At 54.1% G+C, this 11,951-nt stretch overlaps 2 protein-coding genes across 3 annotated transcripts in view; one reads left to right on the top strand and one right to left on the bottom strand.

Moving 5' to 3' along the window:
* The first annotated feature begins 31 nt into the window (after positions 1 to 31).
* On the top strand, positions 32 to 7,004 carry LOC135330383 (bile salt-activated lipase-like). Its single transcript, XM_064523795.1, has 11 exons — positions 32 to 170; positions 709 to 859; positions 1,226 to 1,348; positions 1,914 to 2,111; positions 2,395 to 2,525; positions 3,013 to 3,120; positions 3,479 to 3,596; positions 4,555 to 4,741; positions 5,321 to 5,524; positions 6,026 to 6,223; positions 6,745 to 7,004. Exons 1-11 carry the CDS (start codon positions 105 to 107, stop codon positions 6,905 to 6,907), a joined length of 1,647 nt encoding a protein of 548 aa, XP_064379865.1. The 5' UTR covers positions 32 to 104; the 3' UTR covers positions 6,908 to 7,004.
* A 1,298-nt stretch (positions 7,005 to 8,302) lies between these two features.
* Positions 8,303 to 11,951, bottom strand: part of RALGDS (ral guanine nucleotide dissociation stimulator) — a 75,495-nt gene continuing 71,846 nt past the window's right edge. The window contains exons 15-18 of one of the 2 annotated variants that reach the window (XM_064523789.1): positions 11,444 to 11,645; positions 10,831 to 11,076; positions 10,479 to 10,593; positions 8,303 to 10,272 (exon numbers count right to left, since the gene is read on the bottom strand). In XM_064523789.1, the coding sequence (XP_064379859.1) occupies positions 10,097 to 10,272; positions 10,479 to 10,593; positions 10,831 to 11,076; positions 11,444 to 11,645 (739 nt within the window). In that variant the 3' untranslated portion in view covers positions 8,303 to 10,096. Of the gene's footprint in view, positions 10,273 to 10,478; positions 10,594 to 10,830; positions 11,158 to 11,443; positions 11,646 to 11,951 lie in introns of both variants that reach the window. The other variant, XM_064523786.1, reaches the window with a different exon arrangement.

Consider the following 11,951-nt stretch of genomic DNA (forward strand, 5'->3'; position numbering starts at 1 on the left):
TAGCCAAGACGGGGTCACAGAAGTGCACGGACACGTAGCTGCGCTCCTATCTCTCTCTATATAAGCCTGCATTCGGGGCCTGGCTCCTCAGGTGTGCGTGCACCATGGCTCGCTGGGAGATCCTGTGCTTTGCCTTGTGCTGCTACCTCGGGGTAGCATGGGCTGCATCGGTAAGTAGAGAGGAGTTTCTTATGGCTTTGCAAGACTTTCTCGCCTGTTCTTGCCTGGACTAAAAAAAAAAAGCAAAACACCCATCCGGTCTGGACCCCATGAAAGAGGGCCTGCAGAACATGACAGCGAAGGGAGGGTGCTTTCCTGCTCTAAACATGCCGCAGGCTCTCACCAATGTTTTCCAAAAGTTCCCTTTGCAGTCCTGTATCGTGTCTGGCCTGGGTTATATCTGAAAGCTGTAGGTCCTCAACTACTGCCACTGATGCTTGGAAATGCAGGGAAATTGCTGCTGTCTCCCTGCTGCAGAGGACAAGCTGCAGGACTTTTGCACTGGAGTATATCGCGTGGCAGCTACTTGCGGGCTTTCCATAGGGGTCAAAAGGGACAGTGGGGGAAGGGGCTGCAGGCCAGGCCATCGGGGGAATGCTCCAGCCAGATTACTGTGTACTGGGGGGTGCTGGCAATGGGGGAAGCCAGAGGCATGAGAGGTTATGTTGTGGATTTATGCTTCTCTCTCCCCAACGGGACAACATTTAGCTGGGTGTGGTGTACACCGAAGGAGGTTTTGTGGAAGGTGAGAATAAAAAACTGGGACTCTTTGGGAACTACATCGATATCTTCAGAGGGATCCCCTTTGCTGCTCCTACAAAGATTCTGGAAGACCCCCAACCGCATCCTGGCTGGGACGGTAAGATCTAGCTTTTGAAGGCCTTTGTTTTTTTGCATTTGTCTCTTTTGTCTGTTACTGCCAGAGTAGGGCTGTTGCTGCCTGCTTTTGTATACTAAGCAGCACTACAAAAAAGTTCTTAATTTCATAGTGGGTACGAAAGTCCCTGTCTGTTCCCAAGAGGCTCAAGTAGCCACACAAAGTAGCCAGGGTTGTCAGCAGGAAAGGGCCCTGCTTTGTCATTCTCTCTGCCAGGTCACAGTGGCTGCGGAGGCCTTGCTCCCTCTGTGCTGGACTCTTGGAGGGGAGGATGGATGGATAGCTCGCAACTGAAGGATGGAGCTGATGCCTCTAAATGGTGACCTGTTGTCTTCCCTCTCCTATCAGGAACACTGAAAACACAAGATTTCCAAAACCGCTGCATGCAGATGACGCTTACACAAACCGATGTCCGTGGGAGCCTGGACTGTCTCTATCTGAACATTTGGATCCCTCAAGGGAAGCAAGAAGGTATGTGCTTAGCAGAGACCTGGCGAGGAGATTATCAGTTGCCTTTTACAGACAAACTGCTCTGGAGCATCTCTCAACAGTAATGTCCCCATATTGAGCAACTCCAGAAGCACTGATTTTCTGCAGGGAGAGGGGAAGCCATGTCAGCTAATGTCCCTCAGCTACAACCTGTTGGATGCTTCAGTCTCTTCTCAGCACAGAGGAGAGTGTTTCTTTTGCTATTGCAAAACATCATGTCCTTGAAGAGAAGACATCTTCTAGGCACACCGAAGTCTGTATCCTAGCAAGGAGGGACAGAGTTTGTTTGGGGAGATCTTTTCCTGTTTTGCATTGCTATTCCAAGCTTTGTCAGCCTGTAGGAGAGCCCCGTATAGGTTTGCTGTCCTTGTGAATGCTTTGCTGGAGGTGGGGGGTGGGATGGCCACAAAGGCAGTGGCTTTTTTTATCTGCCCCAAGAGGCCTGTCCACAGCCCAAGTGGAGCAATGTTTAGTGAACCAGTACAGAGATGGGCGGTGCTTTCCCGCTGTGCTGTGGCTCACACTGTGTTTCTTTCTCATCTCCCAGTCTCCACCAACCTGCCAGTGATGGTCTGGATCTACGGTGGCGCCTTCCTGTTTGGAGGTAGCCAGGGAGCCAACTACCTTGACAACTACCTCTACGATGGCGAGGAGATCGCTGTGCGGGGCAACGTGATAGTAGTCACCATCAACTACCGCTTGGGGCCCCTGGGCTTCCTGAGCACGGGTGATGAGAATGCACCAGGTACAGTAGCTGCTCCCTCTTCAGGGGACCCTGTTGCTGGTCCCTGGCTTGTCTGCACTGTGTCAACGTGGGGCATGACCCTCAAATGTGCTCCCTGCCCAAAGAAGACCAGGGGATGTGCAGAATTCCAGCTCTGGCTGCAACACTATGTCTTGTGGCAGATCTAGAGCATGAGAAACACTCAGGCCAGGAGCTGGCTCTGGCTCTAACACTGCATGGTGGAAGGATCCCCGACCCTCTGCTTTGTCTCCTTGCTGAATGGCATGTGCCCTCTGTTGCTCAGGGAACTACGGGCTGAAGGACCAGCACATGGCTATTGCCTGGGTGAAGAGGAATATCAAGGCTTTTGGGGGTGACCCAGAAAACATCACCATCTTTGGGGAATCTGCTGGCTCCGTCAGTGTCTCCCTGCAGGTTTGTTGTCATTGTAGGAGTCCACTGGAGCTGCTCCTCTGCTTTGTAAATGGTAGAGATGACCCCCTCAGTAACATGGTTGCTTTCCTCAGTGGGAGCTGCATGCACACTGATTAACATTCCCTCCTGCGCAGGGAAAGCAATCCTGAGCCTCTTTTCTTCATAGCTGCTCTTTCCCTTTCAAGTTTAATCAGGCCTCCAACTGCAAGCATGTTTTCTCTCTTTCAGGATCTCTGGTGAAGTAGCATTTGCTTGCCAGCACCCTCTGTTCTGCTCCTTTTCTTTGTCCCTCACCATACCATCTTTTAACTTTGACTGCAAGATTTGGGAGAGCTGTGGCAGGGGGTCACTGAGACCCTTAGATAATGAAAGAGTTGGCAGCTTCCCTGGGCCTCCCCTCGTGACAGGGATTGGCTGAGTCTGACAGGCAAGGCTCTCTTCAGGACTTGGTACCAGAAGACCCTCCTGTTCCTCTTTTGTGCCACAGATACTGTCCCCATATAACAAGGGCCTGTTCAAAAGAGCCATCAGTCAGAGTGGAGTGAGTCTCTGCAGCTGGGCCATCCAGAAGGACCCTCTTTCCTGGGCTCGAAAGGTAACATGCGGCTCAGCCATGGGGCCACAACCCGCAGAGGTGGGCTGGGGTGCATGCTGGCTAGTGGCCCAGCGGGGGCCCTGCTGTCCCTAGGCACACCGAGCTTCTGCAGCTCTCCTGAAGTTAAAGCCTTACTTGAAGAAAACAAAACAAAACAAACAAAACACCCCCAAAGTAAAGCTCTTGTCTATGAGATCCTAACAAGGAACTAGACGGGAGCTGTGCTCCCAAACACAGAGCTTTGCAAGCACAATTCTTTGGAATTAAAACCACCCTCCTCACTCCCCATGTGAACCCAGTGCTGACCTCGGCTTCAAGAGGATAATGCCGGGAGGTTTCTTTCTCTCTCCTTCTGCAGATTGCACAGAACGTGGGCTGCCCCATAAGCAACACGACGGCCCTGGCCAACTGCTTGCGAGTCACAGACCCCGAAGCGCTGACGCTGGCCTACCACCTGGAGCTGATCAACCTGCCCAGTAAGTTGCATAGCCTGCAGCCAGCACTGCGCTTCTCTACGCCATCCAGGGCTTGCCCTGCACTTGGATGAGGTGATCAGGAAATAGCGAAGAGCCTTCGAACAGCGCCTATATCCTTTCAGGGGGAAGGGGAGAGGGAATGAGGAATTTCATGGTCCCCCTGTCCCAGGCAGGTGCATGGTGTGCTGAATGAACGCTGTTTGTCATGCAATGGCCGCGGTGGCAGATGAATTATCTTGATGGTCGTGCCTTGGCTTGCATGGCCCAAGCTCACCTCAGAAACAACTGTTGCACTTTGTGTTTTGTGAAAGCGGCAAGAGCAATTAAAGAACATAGTTTATAACAGCAACAAATTATCACAGCCCTGGTATTTTCACTTGAGTCACTGGGTGGAGTGTAGGACCTACCAGACTTGAGTCCATCACAGCAAGTATGGAAGTCTTGCGATTTTGTTGGCTGTGGGAATCCCTTTCCCACAAAAGGTTTCCGCTTGCTCTCCTCGTGCGCCTAGTAAATAGCCCCAGGATTTAGCCCTGCTCAGGGCGGAGTGTGGCCAAGCCAGCATTGTACAACAGCACTGTGCCAAGTCTGCAGTCTTGGCAGCAAGTTAGCACAGACAGATGGGGTGGGGAGGAGGAGTTCTGCTCTTTTCCATCTTTGGCTAGGATTTTGGGGAAGGGATTGGGGGAAGGAGGAGGTGACTTGTTGATACTACCTGTCCATACATAGCTGGTGGATCCTGTGCTCTTCTCCTCCACCTACAGGCATGAGGTTTATTGAATATGATCCCATGGGATCCTGCTGCTGGGTGAAATCCTGGCTGCACTGACATCGCTGTTGAAGATCTCATCTACTTCGGTGTATTCTTTCTACAGTTCCTTGAGCTATAGGGTATGCCAGGCCACAGGTCTGTCTTCTCTCAGCTCCTAAAGGATTTTATTTTTCTCTCCTACTGCAGCTCCCCTTGTTCATCAGCTTGCCCTCACCCCTGTTGTTGATGGAGACTTCCTCCCAGACATACCAGAGAACCTCTTTGCTAATGCTGCTGACATTGACTATATCGTGGGGGTCAACAACATGGACGGGCACTTCTTTGCGGGGATTGACATACCTGCTATCAACCGCCCGCTCGTGAAAGTCACTGCGTAAGTGAAGGATGTTCTTAAAACCCTTAACAAAAGGAACTTTATCTTTATTATAGCCCTCCTAACCCCCCGCCCCCCCAAAAAACTCTGAGGCCTCGGACCTGAGTGGACCAGGCACTACCTTCAATAAAGGATCCCCTTCCAAGCCAGGTGCCTAGGGTATATGTTGCTAAGTCCAGTGCCTTAAAGAGAAAGGACCAGTTAGGGGGAGGTCTCCCCATATATCTTTAAAGTGATCCTGAACTCAACACTAGCACTAGGCTTGGCAGCTCTGACGAGCCACCAGAGCAGAGCTGAGCAGAGCAGGTATGTCCTGGATGCACTGGGCACCTGCCCCATAATGCTCCTCTTTGAGGGCAAAAGGAACATGTGGCTCATTCAGCCTCACGCTGTTCTGCAGAGAAAGTCATGAAGCATGTGCCTTCCAAGACCTGGACTGATACAGTCAGCTTTTATTCCACCAAACAGTTGCCAACTGCAGGGTTGGACGTGAACTTCAAAGGGAGCTGCAAACCGTTTCCATAAACCTCAACCCACTTCAGACTGCTGGTCTGTAATTGATACTATTTGTCTTTTCAGGGACGAGGTCTATGAATTGATCCACGGACTTACTCTGGAGAAGGGCAAGAGCGCAACCAATGCAACATATGCTCTTTACACTCAAGTGTGGGGTGACAACCCTGACCAGGAGGTTGTGAAGAGGACGGTGGTGGACGTGGCTACAGATTACATCTTCCTGATTCCCACACAGTGGACCCTAAAACTCCACCGGCAGCATGCCCAGTGAGTGAGTCTGCCTCAGAGAGCCCAAAGCCAGCACTGGTGCTGGGGAGCATGTTCCCAGCACCAGGTGCTGAGAAGTAGGTTAAGAGTGCTGAACTTGAAGGAGACAGGTTTTTTGGTACTGAGTACAAACTGAAATGTAGCTTTGACAAACAGAATTTCCCTAATGCTGCAGAGGAATCATGCTGCAAACTTGTTCTAAATCCCCATTAGAACAAATCATTGCTTCTTAAAAACCCTGAACTTTATCCTGGCAATGTCTGATTCCACAAGGTATAGCAGCTGGATGATACAAGCATTAGGGTGAGAATCAGAAACTGAAGTTAAAATTACCACATAGAAGGATGTTTTCTCCTGGGAGCACTTCTTAGACAATTCCAAGCACATGAGCATTTTCCAAGGCCGAATCTCTGGCTCTGCCAATGTTGTGAATCATCATCCCTTTCTCCGCATTCCACCTGCAGCTGCTTAGCAAGTCTGTTTTTTTTTTTTTTTATCCAGGAGTGGCAAGACGTACAGCTACGTGTTCTCCCAGCCATCCCGAATGCCCATCTACCCAAGCTGGGTAGGGGCAGACCATGCTGATGACCTGCAGTATGTGTTTGGGAAACCCTTCTCCACCCCCCTGGGCTACCTACCCAAGCACAGGACTGTCTCCAAAGCCATGATTGCTTATTGGACCAATTTCGCCAGAACAGGGTGAGCATCTCTGGTTCCACATCCAGGGCTTGTTGCAGCAACGCTTCAACCTGCCGCCGCTTTTGCCTCTTAACTTCTCAGGACCAATTCCCAAAAGCAGGGTGTCCTCTGTCCATGCTTCTGTTGTAAACAGGGCCCTGTGTCTTCTAGGAGTTAAGTTTGCTCTGGGTCCTCTTGATCCAGAGAACAACTGGGGACAGCAGAAGCATTTTAAAAACTTATGATCTCTGCTTAAACTTCATCATTAAGTTTGTTTCTGAGCCCTGGAGTTCAGAAAGGAGTTAAGCTGCTGGGTGCTGCCAGGACCAATGCTAGTGGGGAACAAGGAAGGGGAATGCAGGTAGGCAAGTCATTCCCAGCAGGGAGAATTACTGTCACAGGTCCTAGTGTCAAATTCTCTGTTTGCACTCACTTAAAACCTCACTTGAGCACAGCCTGGATCCTTACCAGACAACACAAGTTTTGCTGCATTGACAAGCTATCACAATATTTAACCTCTAGCTATTCCTCTTTTTTTCCAGTGATCCCAACAGTGGGTATTCAGAGGTGCCCATTGTCTGGCTGCCATATACCCTTGAGAATAGTTACTACCTGGAAATCAACAGCGATATAAACTACAATTCAGTGAAGCAGGATCTGAGATCCCCATATGTGAACTTCTGGTATTCCTTCTATAAGAGTTAGCAACCTGGGGCTGGCATCTCCCTGCCATAGATCCAAGCTGAGGAACTGCTGGGCTGTCAGGAAAAAAAAAAGTCATTAAAGGCTTGCTTGTAACTGAGTCATTCTGGCTTCTCCATGTCTTTGTCTGGGTATTTAACCATATACCTTCCTGGAGGTTTACCCTATGCTTTCTAGGAATTTCCCCCTCTGCTATGCAGGTAGTTTTGGCCCAGACACCTTCTTAAGAGTTTTTCAAGTGCTAAGAATTCCTGGATTTCCAACCTTTTCAGGAATTTTCCTGGTGCTCTGGAGGTCTTTCCTCTGAGCTTTCAAGGAATTACTGGATATTAAACCTTTCTAGCAACCTTCTGCGTGCTCTCTAGGCATTGCCCCACTTCTTTTGTTAAAAAAACTCCTGGTGCTTTCTAGTGATTCCTGTATATTGCACCTTTCTAGGTATTTTCCAGTGTTTTCAAACAATTTGTAGATCCAGAACTCTCCCACTAATTTTTTAGCACCTCTCCAGGTATTTTCAAGAGTCAGATCCAGAACATTTTGAAAATTTTCTGGCACTTTCTAGGAAATTAAGATCTAGAACCTTTTCAGAGCTTTCTAGGGATCTTCTTGAACTTTCTGAGCATTCCTAAACCTACTACTGTCCTAGGGACTCCTGTCAAAAGGAGAAAGCAGGTATCACTTGTGCCAGCGTTCACTTCCCTGCTGCCTTCTAAATTGCTCTGCCCTGGAAGACTGTAGGGACATGGATGTTTAAATTCTGCCTGAGCAGGTAACTACTATCAGACCCCCTCTGCACAGTGGGCTCCTCCCTCGTTTGAAAGCTCAGCTTTAAAACATAATAATCTATGCAGCCAAAGGCCCACAGCAAGTCTGGGCACTGGGGCTGCATCTTTAAAACCCACATGCAGAATCACAAGGCCATAGAAGCAATCTCCACCAGTGTCTGTGTGCAATTATAAAAAAAGAAAGACACAGACGACTTGTAGGAAATGAGCTCTGAGTGCTGGAGGTGCGACACTTTGAACCACAGCAGCGCTCTGTCTCCAGACCATAGAAGCAACCATTACATTTGCTCTTAAAACCACTGCTTGCATCAGACTAAAATCAGTAAATTAGACACCAGAATAACTGCTACCAGAAAACGCACAAGCTCCTCACAGATTCAGCAGAGCAGGGTTGCTTGAAATCAGCCACTGGCCCTCAAACAAAACAGCCCATTTCTTAATTTAAGCACAAAACAGAGCTCAGCTCTGCAGAGCTGACCAAGGCCCCAAGGCCAGGTCGCTCTCAAGCCACCACCGCCACCTCTGCAAGACCCAAGCAGCACAGCCGGGTCTGTCCCCCGGCCTCCTGCAACCGGGAAAGGACAACAACACCCACCCACCGGGGCGGCGGGGATGCGTGAGCATCGGCGTTTTATTGCAAAGACTAATTACATTGCAGTGTACATGTCACACACCGGGCAGCGCACGCCTTCGTCGCAGTGTTACAAAATCCCCCGTGGCGCGGGCCGGGCCGGAGGGCGGCCCTGGCAGGGGGTCTTACCTCAGGCACTTTCTGCCTCCGCGGGGCAGCCCGCGGAGAGGAGGCGAAGGTCGGTGCCGCCGGGGGCCGCGGAGGAGGAGAAGCCGTGAGCGGGGAAAGCCGCGGCGTCAGGGAGGCGACGGCCCCCATCATGCGCAGCACGGGCCCCGGGGCCATCCTCTCTCCCCCACGCCGTGTCCGCGCCGGGCTCCCCCCAACGGCGGCCATGTCGCGGCACGGCGCTGTCGTGGCACGGCGGCCATGTCGCGCACGGCCTCCTCCGCACGTGCCGCCCGGTCTCCTGGACCGCGTTACACCAGCACGGACACACGCACAAGAAATGGGGAGGAGAAAAAATAATAAAAATAATAAAAAAAAGAGACCTTCTGGAAAGAAGTGTTTAAACAAGAGACAGAGTCATCAGCAGGTCCAGGAACAAAAACGGTCCCCCTTTGGTTAGTGTTTTTGACAGTGGTTAAAACGTAAGCAGCCCCGCACCCCTGCTCGAGCCGCTGGTGGGGAAGGAAGGAGGGAGGGAGAAGGAGAGCGCGGCAGGAGGACGCGGCTGCTACAAACATCCCCCCGGCGGCTTTAAATACAAGGAGGGGGAAGGAGAGGGACTGCAGGGCAGGGGAAGGCTGGGTTAGTAAAATGTACAATTGTCTCTTCTATTTACAACCAATAAATATTGAAAAAAAAAAAAAAGTAAACGTTTTTTATACAAAAAAAAAAAAAAATCTCGTCGCTGCTTCTTCCATGGTCAGTGTTTGGAAAAGTCTGGTTAAAGCCCAAGGCTTCCCGCGGGCCGGGCGGCCCTGGGGGAGCTCTCCTGCCGCCCCCCCCACGGAGCCCCGAGGTCTCTATTTACACAAGTCCGGACAGAAACGGGCTCTCCTTGCTCAGCCGGCAGCGCGGGGGGCGGCGGGGAGACGCCGGCTTTGATCTTTGGTGCAGGTTTGAACGCGGGCCCTCTGAGTCCCACGCGAGGACAGGCTGGCTTCCAAGTAGCCATAGCATGGCCCGCTACCGCCGTGGGGCTAAGCCCCCCCGGGGACCCGGCTGCGTCCTTCCCAGCGTGCCTCCCTTCCAGGAGCTTCTCCCAGGGCGGGGACGGGAGGCGGCGGCAATGCCAGCGTTTCCCGGGGAGGGAGGAAGGATCTGGAGGTAAAACAGCGCCGGGAGCCGGCAAAGCCGGGACGGGGAGCCCCACGGCGGAGGGCCCCGCGCTGGCTCGCACGCGGCTCCCGGCAAAGGGCCCCTCCGCGAGTCACCGGTCCTCCGGCTTGCGCGGACACAAGGCACCTACGGCAGAGAGGCGGGATCCAGCTCTGGGCAGGCCGGCGGCTGGACTAGTGTCGCACCGTGGAAGGAGAGATTAAAAAAAGGAAGGGGGGAAAAAAAATACACAACCACAAGAAATATCCCCCTGCCGCCTTTCCTGCGTAGAAAAAAAGACCTGATTGAAACGGGAGCTCGTGCAGGGAGAGGCCACCGCCATCGCGGGCGGCCGCAGCGACCCAGGCCCCGGAGGCTCCCTGGAAGAGGGGGCGCGTCGCCGTCTCCCGCGGGCCGGAGCGGCTCCTCTCGCCGTGCTGGGCAGCACCAGGGCAGCCCCGGAGCAGCTGGCCCCCAAGGCCCCATCGGTGAGGGGTGGCAGTGGGGCTGCGGCTAGAAGATGCCTTTGGCGATCTTCAGGCCTTTCTGCTTCATCCGGGGCAGGGTGGAGCTAGAGCCGTGCTTGATCTTCACCCCCTTGGAGAAGCCCCTCTTCTTGAGCACGAAGTCGTAGTTGGCCGCGGAGTTCATGGCGTAGAAGACGTTGGCGTTGTCGGGGATTTTCAGCTCTGGAAGCGACGGAGGGTGGGGATCAGCCGGGCGCCCTCGTCCCAAGGGAGGCCCAGAGCTGGGGGTGAGAGCTGGCACGGTGCCGCCCCCGGGCACTGGGACCCATCCGCTGTCCCCTCCCAGCCCTGCTTGACCCCGGCGTTCCCCCTGCTCCAGCCGGGGACAGAGCCTCAGCCAGGACAGCCCCCCGCACCCCAGCACACACCTCTCTCCTCCGAGATGATCTGGACAAGCTCATAGTCTTCAGGCCGGTCCCCATCCAAGTTGTGTTTGGCCATGGCCTTGCGAATAACGACCGGGGTCTTATCTTGGCTCGTCACCTGTGAGAGCAGAGCTTTCGTTAATCCAGGAAGGGGGGCAAAACAGTGATGAGCCACCAGCAGAAACTGCGCCACAGTGGTCCCCACCCTCCCTGCAACCCGACGCCGGCTTTATCCCAGGCTGGCCTCGTGCAGGGAGCCCACCAGCGCCTCCTCCCCACGTGCCCCGGTCTCAGATCCACGTCTGGGCCCGGAGAGCCGCCCACCCCAAAGTCACCGCTGGTGCCCCGTGCTAACCAGGATGCTCTTGTACATGTTGCCGTTGTCCACGGCCAGGCTGACGCGGATGATGCAGCAGTCGTCGACCTGCTGGTTGTAGAGGGGCAGCGAGAGGGATGAATAGCTGGAGATGCCGGAGACGGAGCGCTTGTGGGTACGGGAGGCCGTCACCGGCGTGGAGGAGACGGAAGAGGACGAGGCACTGCTGGAGCCTGAGCCGATCCCTGACGTGTCCAGGGAGGAGAGAGAGGTGGATTCCCAGAACTGGAGGGCAGGGAGGAGAGGGAACGGAGAGGACACGGTGGGTTTAGCTCCTCCGTCAGCCGGAGATGGGGCGTACAAGCGCTGGGGGAAGGAGGTCAGAGGAACTCACTGAGCTGTGACAGTGGGGGACCAACACGAGGTCCAGCCACCAGAGAGGGGAGACGCAGGAGCCCTGTGGCTCCAAGGTAAACCCAGCTCCTCCACTGGAGCAGCAAAGGGCAGGGGCCTCCCGAGCTACAGAGTCAGAAACAGCCCCACGGGCCCCCCTCCCGCTCTCCCCCCAGCCGCAGGGGCCGTCCCCGCGCGATGGGCGCACCTGCCTGCTGACGCCTGGGGCGCGGGCAGGGCCCCGCGAGCTGCCCCGTACCTTCTTCTCCTGGCAGTCGGGGGACTCGGGGATGAAGCTGATGTTGATCTCCTCCACGTCAGAGCTGCTGGAGCCGGCGGACGTGACGCTCACCGAGTCGGTGGTGTCCCCGCTGCACAGGTACTGCCCGCACTTGAGCTGGTCGAAGGATTTCGAGTGGGAGCTGCCGCTGGTGCAGGGCTCGGTGCTTGGCGGCTGCCGGCTGCCAGGAGAGAGGGAAGGATGCAGCAGGGTGAGAAGGGAAGAGAGCAAGGGTGTGCTAAGCCGGCAGGACAGCGGCCACCTTCGCGCCCTGCAACACACAGCCAGAGGCTCCCCGCCAGCGGTACAGGCTCTTGCCCCGTGTCCGCCGGGACAAGCAAACAGACTCACTCGCTCCATCGCTTGATGATGCCTGTGTTTTTCTTCGCCTTCAACGTATTGCTGGCCGACTCCGACAGGGGCTCAATCTCGCACGACAGCCCGTAGCTGGGAGGGGAGAGAACAGGGCTTCAGCGCATTGCACTCC

This window comes from Dromaius novaehollandiae, chromosome 20 (genome assembly GCF_036370855.1).
Source record: "Dromaius novaehollandiae isolate bDroNov1 chromosome 20, bDroNov1.hap1, whole genome shotgun sequence".
Classification (NCBI taxonomy): domain Eukaryota; kingdom Metazoa; phylum Chordata; class Aves; order Casuariiformes; family Dromaiidae; genus Dromaius; species Dromaius novaehollandiae.

What these genes read in the sequence shown, in the direction of transcription:
- LOC135330383 (XM_064523795.1), top strand. Translation starts at nt 105, where the DNA reads ATGGCTCGCTGGGAGATCCTGTGCTTTGCCTTGTGCTGCTACCTCGGG. An exon ending in GGGTGATGAGAATGCACCAG is followed by an intron (nt 2,112 to 2,394) that starts GTACAGTAGCTG and finishes TCTGTTGCTCAG; the next exon opens with GGAACTACGGGCTGAAGGAC. An exon ending in CTCCACCGGCAGCATGCCCA is followed by an intron (nt 5,525 to 6,025) that starts GTGAGTGAGTCT and finishes TTTTTTATCCAG; the next exon opens with GAGTGGCAAGACGTACAGCT.